This window comes from Gymnodraco acuticeps, unplaced genomic scaffold (genome assembly GCF_902827175.1).
Source record: "Gymnodraco acuticeps unplaced genomic scaffold, fGymAcu1.1, whole genome shotgun sequence".
Classification (NCBI taxonomy): Eukaryota; Metazoa; Chordata; class Actinopteri; order Perciformes; family Bathydraconidae; genus Gymnodraco; species Gymnodraco acuticeps.
The window spans coordinates 375718-388086 of record NW_022990647.1 but is presented as its reverse complement, the minus strand read 5'-3'; the positions used below and the strand labels follow the sequence as shown (position 1 = coordinate 388086).

General features: G+C 41.9%; 1 protein-coding gene and 1 long non-coding RNA gene across 2 annotated transcripts; one reads left to right on the top strand and one right to left on the bottom strand.

Moving 5' to 3' along the window:
* Positions 1–735: 735 nt before the first annotated feature.
* On the top strand, positions 736–3841 carry LOC117554826 (ras-related protein Rap-2b). Its single transcript, XM_034229373.1, has 2 exons — positions 736–1636; positions 2213–3841. Exon 1 carries the CDS (start codon positions 1032–1034, stop codon positions 1581–1583), a length of 552 nt encoding a protein of 183 aa, XP_034085264.1. The 5' UTR covers positions 736–1031; the 3' UTR covers positions 1584–1636; positions 2213–3841.
* A 5774-nt stretch (positions 3842–9615) lies between these two features.
* LOC117554827 lies at positions 9616–11985 on the bottom strand. Its single transcript, XR_004570324.1, has 2 exons — positions 10447–11985; positions 9616–10252 (listed from the first exon to the last, which is right to left on the bottom strand). It is a non-coding gene; the product is annotated as an uncharacterized LOC117554827 (long non-coding RNA).
* Between the last annotated feature and the right edge of the window lie 384 nt (positions 11986–12369).

Genomic DNA, 12369 nt, shown 5'->3' with positions numbered 1-12369 from the left:
ACTTGCGGGTATTTTTTAACAGTAGGCCTATGTAGGCTATACATTACAGGTAAAATCCACTATCCCACAATTGGGAAAATGTTTAACATTTTAGGTGAAATATTGTTTTGTGATACACACTGAATTAAATTGTGTTTTTGGAAATATTGAAACTCATGATGAACCAGGAGTTTAAGAAGATAAGCCCTGAATTGCTTTTGGGGGTTAAGCAACACACCTTATCTCACGGCCCACATTGCAGCAAATAGGTATTTCCAGTAACTTGTGTGCAAATGAGTCAAGCATTTGTCAACCTCAGGATCAGTAATGTCGAAACTAAGGTGTGGCTGCAGGTCTGCGTGGGTAGTGAGTAGCAGCCGCGCTGACAGTGCGATAAGTCGGACTGCACCTTTAACTAAACACTTGTATGTATTGAGTGACGTGAGACGCAGACTGCGTGCGCAGTGTGGGCAGGAAGCACAGAGGGATCACGACGTCAAGTTAGCTAAAGTTAGCAAGAACCATACCGGATATAATAAAGCCTGTATATTTATTTCAATAATGTGATAATCCGCTATTACGTCTGTGTAATAATTAGAGAGAATACTACGCACATTGTTTCTACACAAGCAGCATGTGAATTGTTTTATTCAATTAGCTGTACATATTGGGATTTACTTCGACACATCAGGTCATTAAACTTTTATTGTGAAAGCACACACAGGAAGTAGATTGTTTCGGAAGTGTTTGACTTGACTCCAGCAAAGACAGGAACGGGCGCACGGTGGCTACTTGAACGAAAACGGGGGAAGCTCGCTCAAGAACCGGCTGGGCTGTCGTCGGGAACTCAACATGCCACAATAGAAATGCTGAGCGTGGGTGCGAAACAGCCGTATTTATCCCCTGTACAGCGATAGTTGAGGGCAACGCCCCGTATCCACCGAGCAGAGCCCGTACTAAAGTGCTGGCGGAGGCGCAGCGGTGAGCCGTTTGAAACCCAGCAGGGCGGCTAGCTCACAGCGGAGAGGAAGCAGGACTGTCTGCTGAGAACCATGAGAGAGTACAAAGTAGTGGTTCTTGGATCCGGAGGGGTCGGGAAATCCGCGTTAACCGTCCAGTTCGTGACGGGCTCCTTCATAGAGAAATACGACCCCACGATAGAGGATTTCTACAGGAAGGAGATCGAGGTGGACTCCTCTCCGTCCGTCCTGGAGATCCTGGACACGGCGGGGACCGAGCAGTTCGCCTCCATGCGAGACCTGTACATCAAAAACGGGCAGGGTTTCATCCTGGTCTACAGCCTGGTGAACCAGCAAAGCTTCCAGGACATCAAGCCTATGAGGGATCAGATCATTCGGGTGAAAAGGTACGAGAGAGTGCCCATGATTCTGGTTGGAAACAAAGTGGACCTGGAGGGGGAGAGGGAGGTCTCGTCCGTTGAGGGGAAGGCACTGGCGGACGAATGGAACTGCCCGTTCATCGAAACTTCTGCCAAAAATAAAACGTCGGTGGACGAACTGTTTGCAGAGATTGTCCGACAGATGAACTATTCTTCAACACCTAATGGCGACGATCAGTGCTGCTCGTCTTGTGTCATTCTTTAAGAAAAAGGACAACCATAAAGTGTTATTCTTTGCTCGGTTTTAAGTTTGCAATGGTAAGTTGAGACACCATACACTTGAAATGTTAAGCTGACATTAATGATATTAATTGACACTATGTAACCACCAGTAACCTAGGCTACTTATTACACTTACTGAAATCCTCTCAGCACATGTCAATACTAAGCCTATAGATAAATGCACTGCGACATACCGGATGTATGCTCAACTGGGCTTAATTTGAGCCTTTTTGTGTATTCATTTAAATGTCAGTGCTCGTTTATACAAGCTCAGTGTTAGTTTTCACTTGTGACATACAGTAGGTACTTGCAGTCTATTGTTTTGCCAAGCAGATTGGGGAAGTGTCTAAACTGGAGGGACAAGCTATGAGTTACTTAAATAAGGGTTACACAGTTAGTAGTTTAATATTTACACCTATAGTCTGAAGTTGTTAAACAACAGCTCAAATTGTATTTTCCAGAATGAGGTTAACAGGAGTCAGGAGATTCCGATGTTCTTCTATGGCCTAGAATCAAGACTCCCAGAATAAGCCTTAAATTAAATGTGTTTTTACTTTTGTCAGAGGTTGTTGTAGTTCATTCATGGCTCTTCCTATCTTTTGTTTGTGGCAGTGTGTTGCAGCGAGTGTGTACTGTTGAGCTCTTCTTCGTTTCTCACCCTGGCCTTGGAGGAATGCTGCAGGGGGACGAGAGGAGGAGGAGGGGAGCAACTGAGACTCAGAGGGAGGGGTCCACTCTTCAGGAATTCTACTGGGTTGGAGTATCTTTGCTGCACGATCAGTGTCCACCATTGATGTCAACACAGTGTCAGATCCAGAGTTTCAGCAACAACCCCCTCACCAGTTCCAACTGTATTCACAACTGGAGCTAAACCCCAATGGAAAAGAAATGGAGGGCAACACTTAAAAGACACTCATAAATTGATGTTTCTGTATAAGAAGACCGAGAGATAGAGTATATTTTGTTAAATAAACTGCAAAGTCTGGGGCGGGTAAAGATTTTTGGTGATATCTCCCTAACCCATTATCGGAGCGACGTTCCACAACACTCCAAATCCTATTTTTTTCCAAAGTCAAAATAAATTGACCCCACTTATCTGCTGGTGGAGTAAACGTGATGAGTGCCACTTTTTTTTCTTCATCTCCTCTTTAGTGTGTGAGAGGACCTTAACTGAAGTGACATGGGGACCCGATCGCCCTTGTGTCGAGTGCCTTTCCTAAACAAATCAGCAGTTCAGATTTAGTGCCAACCTACATATCACCAAAAGAACCCTTCAACATGGCAATCCACAATTTAGGGAACTGTTCTTCTGGATAATCTCGTAGGGGTGGAGGCTGAAAAGAAACTACAATAGGCTTTTTGTTAATGGAATGGCGGTTTTCTGTATGTTTTACGTTGGCCTTTTTTAAGTCTAAGGTGTTCATTTTGCAATGTCTGCTTAGTCTGGCCAAACATATCTTGAAATGCAGAGGTACTGGAATGACAACACCAAACGCTTACCTTCCAGACCACTTAAATCAAATTCTGTTTATGTTTATTTTGTTGTTTTTAACAGGAAATGTGATGATGTACCGTTGAAAAATCTAACCTGATTGTAAGATGAATTTCAGACCAGCCATTTAACAATGGGCTGTCAAAAACAAGACTTTTAATACAAATTGCATTTTTTTTTTTTAAAGAAACCATGCTGTGTTTTCTCTTTGTTCACTTGTTTCATTGTGTATCCATAATTGCTAGTTTGCTGATCCCAAACAAAGATGTTATGAGCAGTTTAGGTAACAGTTTATCATTACTTAATATAGCTTAGTATATTTACATACTGCAACAATAAGAGTTTACTACAAAAAAACCACAGTAATACAGTTTATAAAAAAGGAAATGTTGTTGTATGCATAGTTTACAGTAACGGGACTTCCCCTTAAACACAAACGGACAAAAAGCCCTGTAATGCTATTTTTTCACAAACACAAAACCTTCCGTGTGGTTAACGCTGAGATTACTGTGCATGTGTTGAATGTGAACAATCAAAAGCTGAAAGCAACCAGACTAAGGTGTGCACATGTTATGACTAATTCTAAAATGGATGACAAACTAACCTCGTAACCTTGTATGTTGCGTTGTTTACAAACATGACACTGGTAATGTAAGGATGGTTATTGTCAGGCTATGGAGCGCATGTTCCGTTCCTAAGAGCAAGAATTTGTGTAAAGATAATTGTAAATTAAAAATCTATTAAGTAGATTCGTAGATTTGCTTTACCTTTACCATATTCAGCAACACAATGTCATCAAGAGGAAAATGCGTCTATCTTATCCGTCTGTCAGTCTTATCAGTCTATCAGTGCATTGATAGCCAAAGCCAGGCTGTGCTGCTCTAGAGCCATGTCTCTTAACTGTGGGTGTAGCAGTGTTTCAGCCCAGATCTTCAGCCTGGGTGCAGTGTGTGTGTGTGTGTGTGATGTGGAGAGGCCGTTATGACTGAGCAGGCCCCGATCCGCCTCTGTTTACCTACAGGGATTACTTAGCCCCTTCTGGCTGCCTGACCGCAGTATGGCTTGGGGCGGGGGAGTAAACAAACGCAACACAAGCTTTACTTATAGAGTCCGGTTTTTCTCTGGGTAAATATGTGCTGGTCTTCAAGTTGTATACTGTGTATATGTTGTGTTTTGGTATGTGTGAGCATATGTGTCTGCCTGTCACCGCCCTGCACAGACTCGGACCCCTCTGTGGACCGGGTATCTGTGCCTGTTAGCCAGTGTAAGCGATGCTATCATATGCATTCTTTGGCCTTGCCTGCACCATGTGACTGTGGGGCATGAGGAGGTCAGGGTACAGGAGCAATTCAGCTTGAATATTGCATCCAACAGGTGCAATTAAAGAGTAATGTACATAAGAGCTGGGCAAATGGGGTCAACGTTAGTATTGTGGTATTAAAAAGAGATTTTATGATAATGACATATGTTACAGTGATTGCCGATTCTTTCTGTGTGTTAGTAGAAAACATTTCCATGTTCCCACACTGTATTTTTCTCCCCTAAGCTGACAGCATGAGCTTTAGTCCAGATGTGCTTTGTGTTTGTCTGGCTGTTGATAGCAGCAGGTCTCAAATCTTCCTTACACCCATCACAAGCCGTGGCTTGTTCACACCTGTTTAAAATCAAAACTGATGGCAGGTTTCCTCCAAGACACTGATACAGGTTGCGTGATTAGACATGCACAGCGCTGAACTTGAACTCTACCTTTTAAAATAATATTGCTAACTGTAAGTGGATAAGAGGGAGAAGTTATTACAGCTATGCCCCAGATACTGTACGTGTACACCTCCATCTCTGACTGTTGCGCAGCTTCTGTCTCTTGCTGTGGTATAAACATCTGATAGCTGAAGAATTTGCCCTTTGGAAAGAAAGGGGCCTGTCGAGTTCCTGTTTCCTTTGATTTATCTCTGTAGAAAGTGAGAAGGTAAAAGTTTCACTTCCTAACCTTTAATTCTGCACAACTCAGCGCCAATGTAGACTCTTTGTGTGGTATTGAGTTTAATAGGTTTAAGCATATTAGGTCTTAGTATGTTGTAGTTGCGTTCTTCAATTTCAGTGTTTTTATTTTAATGTAACAGATGTAATGAGGATAACTATTGGTTTCAGATGCAACCAACAGGACATCGGTTATGATCAGGTTTACGGATGGCCTGGTTTGTCAGTGGTTGCTGGTCATGGGAGATAGTCATGTGATGTGGTTGCCATGGTTAAGGGGGGTTGGGATGTGGTATGGCTGCTGGGGGTGGCCTTGTGACCTATGGGCGTTCAGTCACTGCTGGAATGGTGACTGTACAAGAGGAGGGTGTCGGTCTCTTTGATCATCTTCCACTCCGTTGCCATAAACATATATTTTCTTTGCTATGACAGGGAGTGCAATTTAACTTTCTTAGCTTATTCCTGCTGATAATTGTGGGGGCAGATTTGTACAGCCTTAGACAAATAATTGCCTTTCCTTGGTTGCAAATAACTAAATATAGATTTTGTTCAATGTTTAAGATAAGGGTTAAATGTATCGTTTGCTGCAAAGGGTCTGTGCTGTTTCTCTTTATATTTAGCTGTTGGTAGCGGTTGCTTTGACAGGAAGTGTTGCTACACAGCCAGAGAGAGTGGGTGGTGTGTGTTTGCATTTTTTTACATGGGACTTAATCACTATATAGGCTCTTTGCTGAATTACAGACTTCTCTTTCTCCCAGCGTCATCATGCTATTTCTGAGGCTCTGTTGTGTTCAAGAGTGTGGTTTTCGCCTGGATTTTCTTGGCACATGTGCGTGTTATGCACTCTATGGCAGTATGCTCTCTGAAATCCATTTGACTCTATAAGCATTTCTACTGTTGACCATTTAGTTTATATGCGGCAACATTGTTAATTTTATAGTTTGTGTCACAGTCATTTCGCTGTTAGCCATTACCATAACAACACAGGAATGACCATTCACTCGTTGTTTGTCTTAGCCTAGAAGGCTGAATTAGCTTTGTTTTTTCTCTCCTTCAGTCACAGATGAACACACACACTGCAGTTAACCCACGTTGTGCACATTTAAGCCCACTGCAGTTTAGATTCCTGCAGCATTCCTACACCAAGTTTTTGAGCAGACACAAGCTGCACTCACCTCCTCTGTTGTCACTCACAGGAACATTGGTTGTCAGTTACATATTTACCCATTTATTACTTAGCCCATGAGACTATTCATTTTAGTTTGGCCATGCTTTATTTAAGTGTAACATCTTACCATACAGTTGACAGTAGATTGTGAGGGAACTTCTAATATCTAGATGTTGCTATATCTGACAGTAATGTTGCTGCTCTGCTGCTTTTTTCCATACACAAGAGTGGGCTTGATTGTGTGAACTACTATTTCTCATTGTATATCTCGTCCGGACATAGCAAGTGTCAGTTAAGAGTTAAAACTGTTGTGACTGTTTATCCATTTGTGTCTTGATTCACCTCTCTCAGTAAATCAGGGAGCGGCCTTCTCATTCAGAGAGCTGACTGTGCCGGGATGGGAATACCCCAGAATTCCTCTCATTCCTGTCATTCCTTCAACTGTAGTGTCTGGACATGCCTTTAGCCTGAACTGAAAGAGAGATGGATCAGGGGAGAAAGTTGTGACAAGGAGTGGCATTCATGTGTTCTTTGTGGTTCATTTCAGGGCATTGGCCTTGCAGTTGTCCTTCAAGTCTGATTGGAAGTAACACCCTTGTTGTTCCCAAGGCTTTTCTCTCTCTTCTGATCACCACTCTGATAGACAAGAGAAGAATATCACCAAGAAGCTACAACAAACAAAGTTAGAGAAAAGGAGAGATCAGCTGAGATAAGGGATAACAGCGAGAGTGCAGGGTGTGTCTATATAGGCCTCCAGACACGCCCCGCTCTGTCACAAGATGGATCCCACTTGGCAAGCAGTCCAACTGCTCTTTATACCCATCTTTAGATAATCATAGCACCGTTGCCTTAGTTTGCATCAAAGCTCCATCTGAATAGGAAACTAGGCCAATTGAGCTAGTCAGACAGACAGGACTAATTACTCGCAAAGTCCTGTGTGTGGATGATAAATAGCTTTTATTCACTGGTGTCAGTGAGGAAAAGGAATGCTTAAGGACCCGATTTGTAATTGAGCTCAGTTGCAATAAGGGTTTTAATTATGGTGGGAAAAAACCAGGTCATACATGTGAAGGCATGGCAGGCTGCAGTTTGATCTTTCTGTATCGGTATATATGGTTTTCGAGAGATGCCTATACATTCTCAATAACATCTCTGTTAGCTTTGGTCTGAGTGAGTCACGCACTGCGTCAGTGACTTTGCTGCTGGTGCTCTGCAGCAGGCCTCAGATGTAGCTCCTGAGGTTTGTGCCTGCTTGGTTTCTCAGTTGAATGACAGGCTGACGTCTTTTGTCAGAAGACTTACAAGAAGTGAATGGCCTTGAATACTTCCTTGTTTGTTTGTGTCAACAGATGTTTAGAAGTGATGCATTAGGCCATATTTAGAGAAGGGAAAACAACATCCTTTGGACCTGGCCATTCTCTGTGAGGGATTTTGATAGAAGAGAAAAGTTAGAAACTATTGGTTGTGACAGTTCCTTGGTGAGAATCTGTGTATGATATAATAATACCAACACCCTTTAACTATGGCAACACCCACTACAAGGACATTTAACACATTTTGCAACAAAACACCATCTCTGGCAGAGGTTTGAGTTTGGTTAAAACTAGGAGCTAGTTTTAAAGGGATTTACTAAATCCCTTTATATCTGGTCAACATTAGTTTATCTGTAGCACCATCCAATGAAGTCCCTTAAGTCTGTAATGATTTTCTTTAGTGAATAGTGAGTCTCTTATACATGCATGTCGGAAAGTGAGTTTCAGAGTTTATGCAGTTTATAATCAGTGGGTAAAATCAAATTGTGCTGTTATGGTCTAATGTTATTGGCCTTAAGTTTAGTCAATTAAGGTAAATTGTTTTATTTTGTGGAATGTTGCGAGGTCAGTGGATACTCTATAATCCAGCTAATATTAGCCATTTCAGTTGGTTGTCTTCAAGCAGTTATCTGAGTTTAAATCCTTTCTAGTATTGATGTGATGCGTACATCTCAAACTAGTCAACAGGGTAATAACTAGGCTCAGTTAAAAGCTGGTGAAAATATTCACATGGCTCCTGAGGGAGTAAATGTAGAGCTTTGGACAATATAGCAGGACAGGATGCTTGATGTAGTGTGATCTGAACCTTGGCCTTCTGGGGAAAGAAATCTGTCTTCACTCGCTGCATTATTCTGCTTCCTGCTTTGTTCAGAGCTGAACTTTATCACGTACACGTAACTTGCGCTCAGCTCCTGCCCTCCTTTCCTTTCCTTCCCCCTATCTGGTCAGGAAAAGGTTTGTGGCATCCTCCTCCAGGGCCTGATCCTGGGTCATGTGACAGCCTCCCACCACCCTAGTGTTACCCTCCTGTCACCACGGCAACGTCAGCATTCTGACTAACATGTTGTGACATCCATGACCTTCCTCCCCCATTTGTTTTTCTCATTCCATCATCTTTTCCCCCTCCTCACTGAGTTTCTGCATCTTGTCATCATTACTCTGGTATATCCTGTCATTCACGCCACCTCTTTACTACAATCTGGGTTGACATGCCTTTCTAGGAATTTGTCACTTTGTGCTTTTTCAGTTCAGGGTGTGTGTTTTCTTTGGTGAGACGAGACCGGAAGAGCATTTTTATATAGATACCTTGTTCCTGTTTAGGTTTGTTGATATAGTTATTTTCTCCTCTTATACCTCTCTTTGCCTGCCTCCTTCCTCCCCCAAGTTATGAGTCCAGATTCATCATCAAACCTTTCTCTCGAGGCACTGTTATGCAATACTGTTTTATAACCTGAGCAACTAGGGGGCAGAAAAAAGAAACCTTGTGGGAGATAACAGCTACAGAAAGAGCCACATTTGTCATAGTGAGAAGTATGTGTGTATTTCCGTACTGCCTTGTTTGTGTGAGCTCTCAGGATATATTTGTCCTTATAGTCGCCGTTAGTATGGATGTCTCTCACATTTCTAACCAACATATAGTTATATTAGCCTTAACAGTGCCAAAGTGTCATGTTCATAACATTCCTAAAATCATCACATTACCAAGAACAATAAATCAGCTCATTCACACAGTAAGTAATCCAGTGGCATCCGAAAAAGGCAAATACATGTAGTAATTCTGTCTATAATTGAAACAAACTCAAATGTGCATGTATTGAATCTGCACACCAACTCACATATAAACCCTTACAATTTAGGGAAATAGAAAATGTCGTATTATTTCTTCAGAATTAACTTTAAATGGTTTCTTATTTTCTAATACATAAAATTCTTAGATAAACTGTAATCTTTAAAAATCGTAACACAAATCTGAGAAAGTTTGTAAATCGTAAAGAATATTTTCTAATAAAAGGTAATGATCTTTTTATGGATTATGTTGTACTATATTTACACAATCAACAGCCGAGGTATCAAAGCATGTTTATTTACCTTTCTGAAACTTTTTCCAAATATGGTCATGACAGGAAGTGTGCATGGACAAATCAGTGTGTTGCACAGCTGAGTTTAGCCTGTACAATTACACAACAGCCCCACCCAGAATATCTGTCTCGCACACCAACACACTGCAGCAGGAAGTGACCGTGACACAGCAGAAGTCAGGAGCAAACATTCATACCTCTGCAGCTAACACATGACATCAGGTTATTACAACATGAGTCACACATTGGGCTCTATCATTTTCAGTGAAACCACTGTGAGATGTTTGTGTTGACAAAGTAGAGTGTGTTCATGTGCAATCACAACTGCATGTACAATTGCTAACTGTTCACACATGCAACAGCATAATGATCATACATAAGTTACATTATACATACTCTATGTGGTAGATGTAGCAGATGCCCCAGATATGACCCTCTTCATTGAAATTATTTCTGGGAATTTTGGAGAAGCTAGGCTCTGAGGAAATTGCTCATATCCTGTGTGGAGCTATGGAAGGGGAAGTCTCCTGTGACAGTGGGAATCTCCAGTCTGTTGACCCACATCCCTGGGCTCTGTATCCTGCTCCACTACTGCTTTGCTTTGTTAACGGTTTTACTTAGGACCTACGGAAAGAAAGACGTAATTCTGACATCATTGATCAGAAAACTTGTTGCATTGATATGTTGGTCTAACTTAAATATGTTTTCTTAAATCTATGTTATATTCAGTGTTTCGCTACAACAACACAACACGTGTTTCCTTCCTCATGAAACAAGGCTATTTAAACAATACATGTTTTGAAACTTTGTAAACATACTTTATTCAGCCTTGCAGACTTGTTCTTCTCTGCCGTGTGCCCTTCTTCTATGTTTCCTGGCTGGGCCTTATTGCGCATGCTAGACAACATACAAAAAAACTCATCAAACATTTCTCCAAAGTGTTAATCATTTTCAATAACTCAACAAGGTATCTTAAATAAGAAGTGGCAACATCTCCAGCCATATTGGGTGCAATAGTGGAGCAATGATGCATGGTATCAAATGTGCCATCTTCCTCTGTTATGACAGATCACACTTAGTGGTGTGGGCTAAGTTAGCCAGTGTCTGCCTGCGAAAATTACATCAAATCCCGCTCATTTTTCTTTGAAGGTGTCAAAATTATATTTGCAGTCATCTAATGCTCATATGCAAATGTATTGCTAGGCTACAGGCACAATGAGATAACTGAAAAGCATGTTAACAGATGGGAGCTTCATATAAATCTGGAACTCAATGCTCCTTTCTCTTTCAGCCTTTGGCACTCTGTGCTTGGTTACAAAGTATTTTGCTGATCAATGGGCTCAAATGCACTGTCTGGCTGCTAAGACTTCAGTGTGTCCTAATCCTGCTGCCTGTAGGCTTTTACCAAAATAAAACACTGAGAATGATAAAATATATACCTCCTGGGTATTTTTTCATCATCACAGGCACTTCAATCGAAAACAGAAGGTGAGAAAATGCTACTGTTCCCTGAAAAGATTGCCTACTGACTGGTGTTGTGTGTGTGTGAGAGTGCTTGACTCGATGCTGCACTTTTTACTATGGGTAATACATAGTAGTACAACTCCTTAACAAAGTGCAATGCTCATTACTACCCAGCATAATACTTGTCCCATGTGTCTTGTGATGTGAGACTGAATGGTGTCCACTGTTGGTGATCAGTGAGCTGACAGGAAGGAAGGGTGTCTCCATGTAAGACTTCCTGTCCTGCTGTGTGACTCAGTGTCGGTCCTTGTGCTGCTCTTTTCCTTTTCCCTTCACTCTTCTCTTTCTCCTAGGCTCCCCACTTACTTCTCACTCACATCTTTCTTCATTTATTTTATTAGCTGTGGAGGACCATCTGTCCAGACTTTGGTAAGTCAACTATTGACTAGCTGCTTGCTGCAAGAGTCATATGTTTTACATCTTGCACCTCCATGTTTTTTTGTTATAGCCAACAGTTCATGGATAAGATCAATACTATTAACATGTCAACAAGGTAAATATAAGGCTACTTCCAGCCTAGCCTAGTTTCAAATCCAAAGGTTATAATTTGCGTTCTGGATTGTCTCTCGTGGGTGCACATGATGTAACAACACTAAAACTTCCCTGTGGCTAAAACATAGTCCATCATACCCCCGACTTTTGTTTTAATTTGAACAGATTAAACATGATTAATCAGCTTTGGAGGAGGTTGCAGATCAAATGTGTTGCTTTTGGACAGAGTAAAGGCCCTGACACACCAAGCAGTCACCAGAGGACTCGCCGACGTCGGCTGTTGCGTCGCGGTGTTCTCCTGCGTCTTGGCCATGTGTTGCACGGGAACACACCGCAAATACTTCAGTGCGTGAGTGGCAATAACTCTCCTTACCAGCAGGCGGCGGTAGTGTGTATTCGTCATTAAAAATAGGCAACAACCGGAAGACAGAGAAGAAGAACAGACTGCGTGATATAAACAACAACAAATAGCGTGTGCAAACTGCAGCCTGGTTATGATCCACTGCTGTCTGCCAGTCCTTTGTGCTCCACAACTACCCGAAGGGGCAAGTCTCCTGTACCGGGTGTACTGGGTTCGCAGAGAATCCCACTTCTTCCTCAGCTCTTTCTCTGAAGCACACAAATAAACGATGTAAGCATTGTGGCTAGTTAGCATGTCCAATTCATTTCTATATGCAGTGCCAAACTGCACAGGTAGCAACAAGATAACAACAAAACACAAGGTT

Coding starts and splice junctions, on each gene's coding strand:
- LOC117554826 (XM_034229373.1), top strand. CDS start 1,032: ATGAGAGAGTACAAAGTAGTGGTTCTTGGATCCGGAGGGGTCGGGAAA.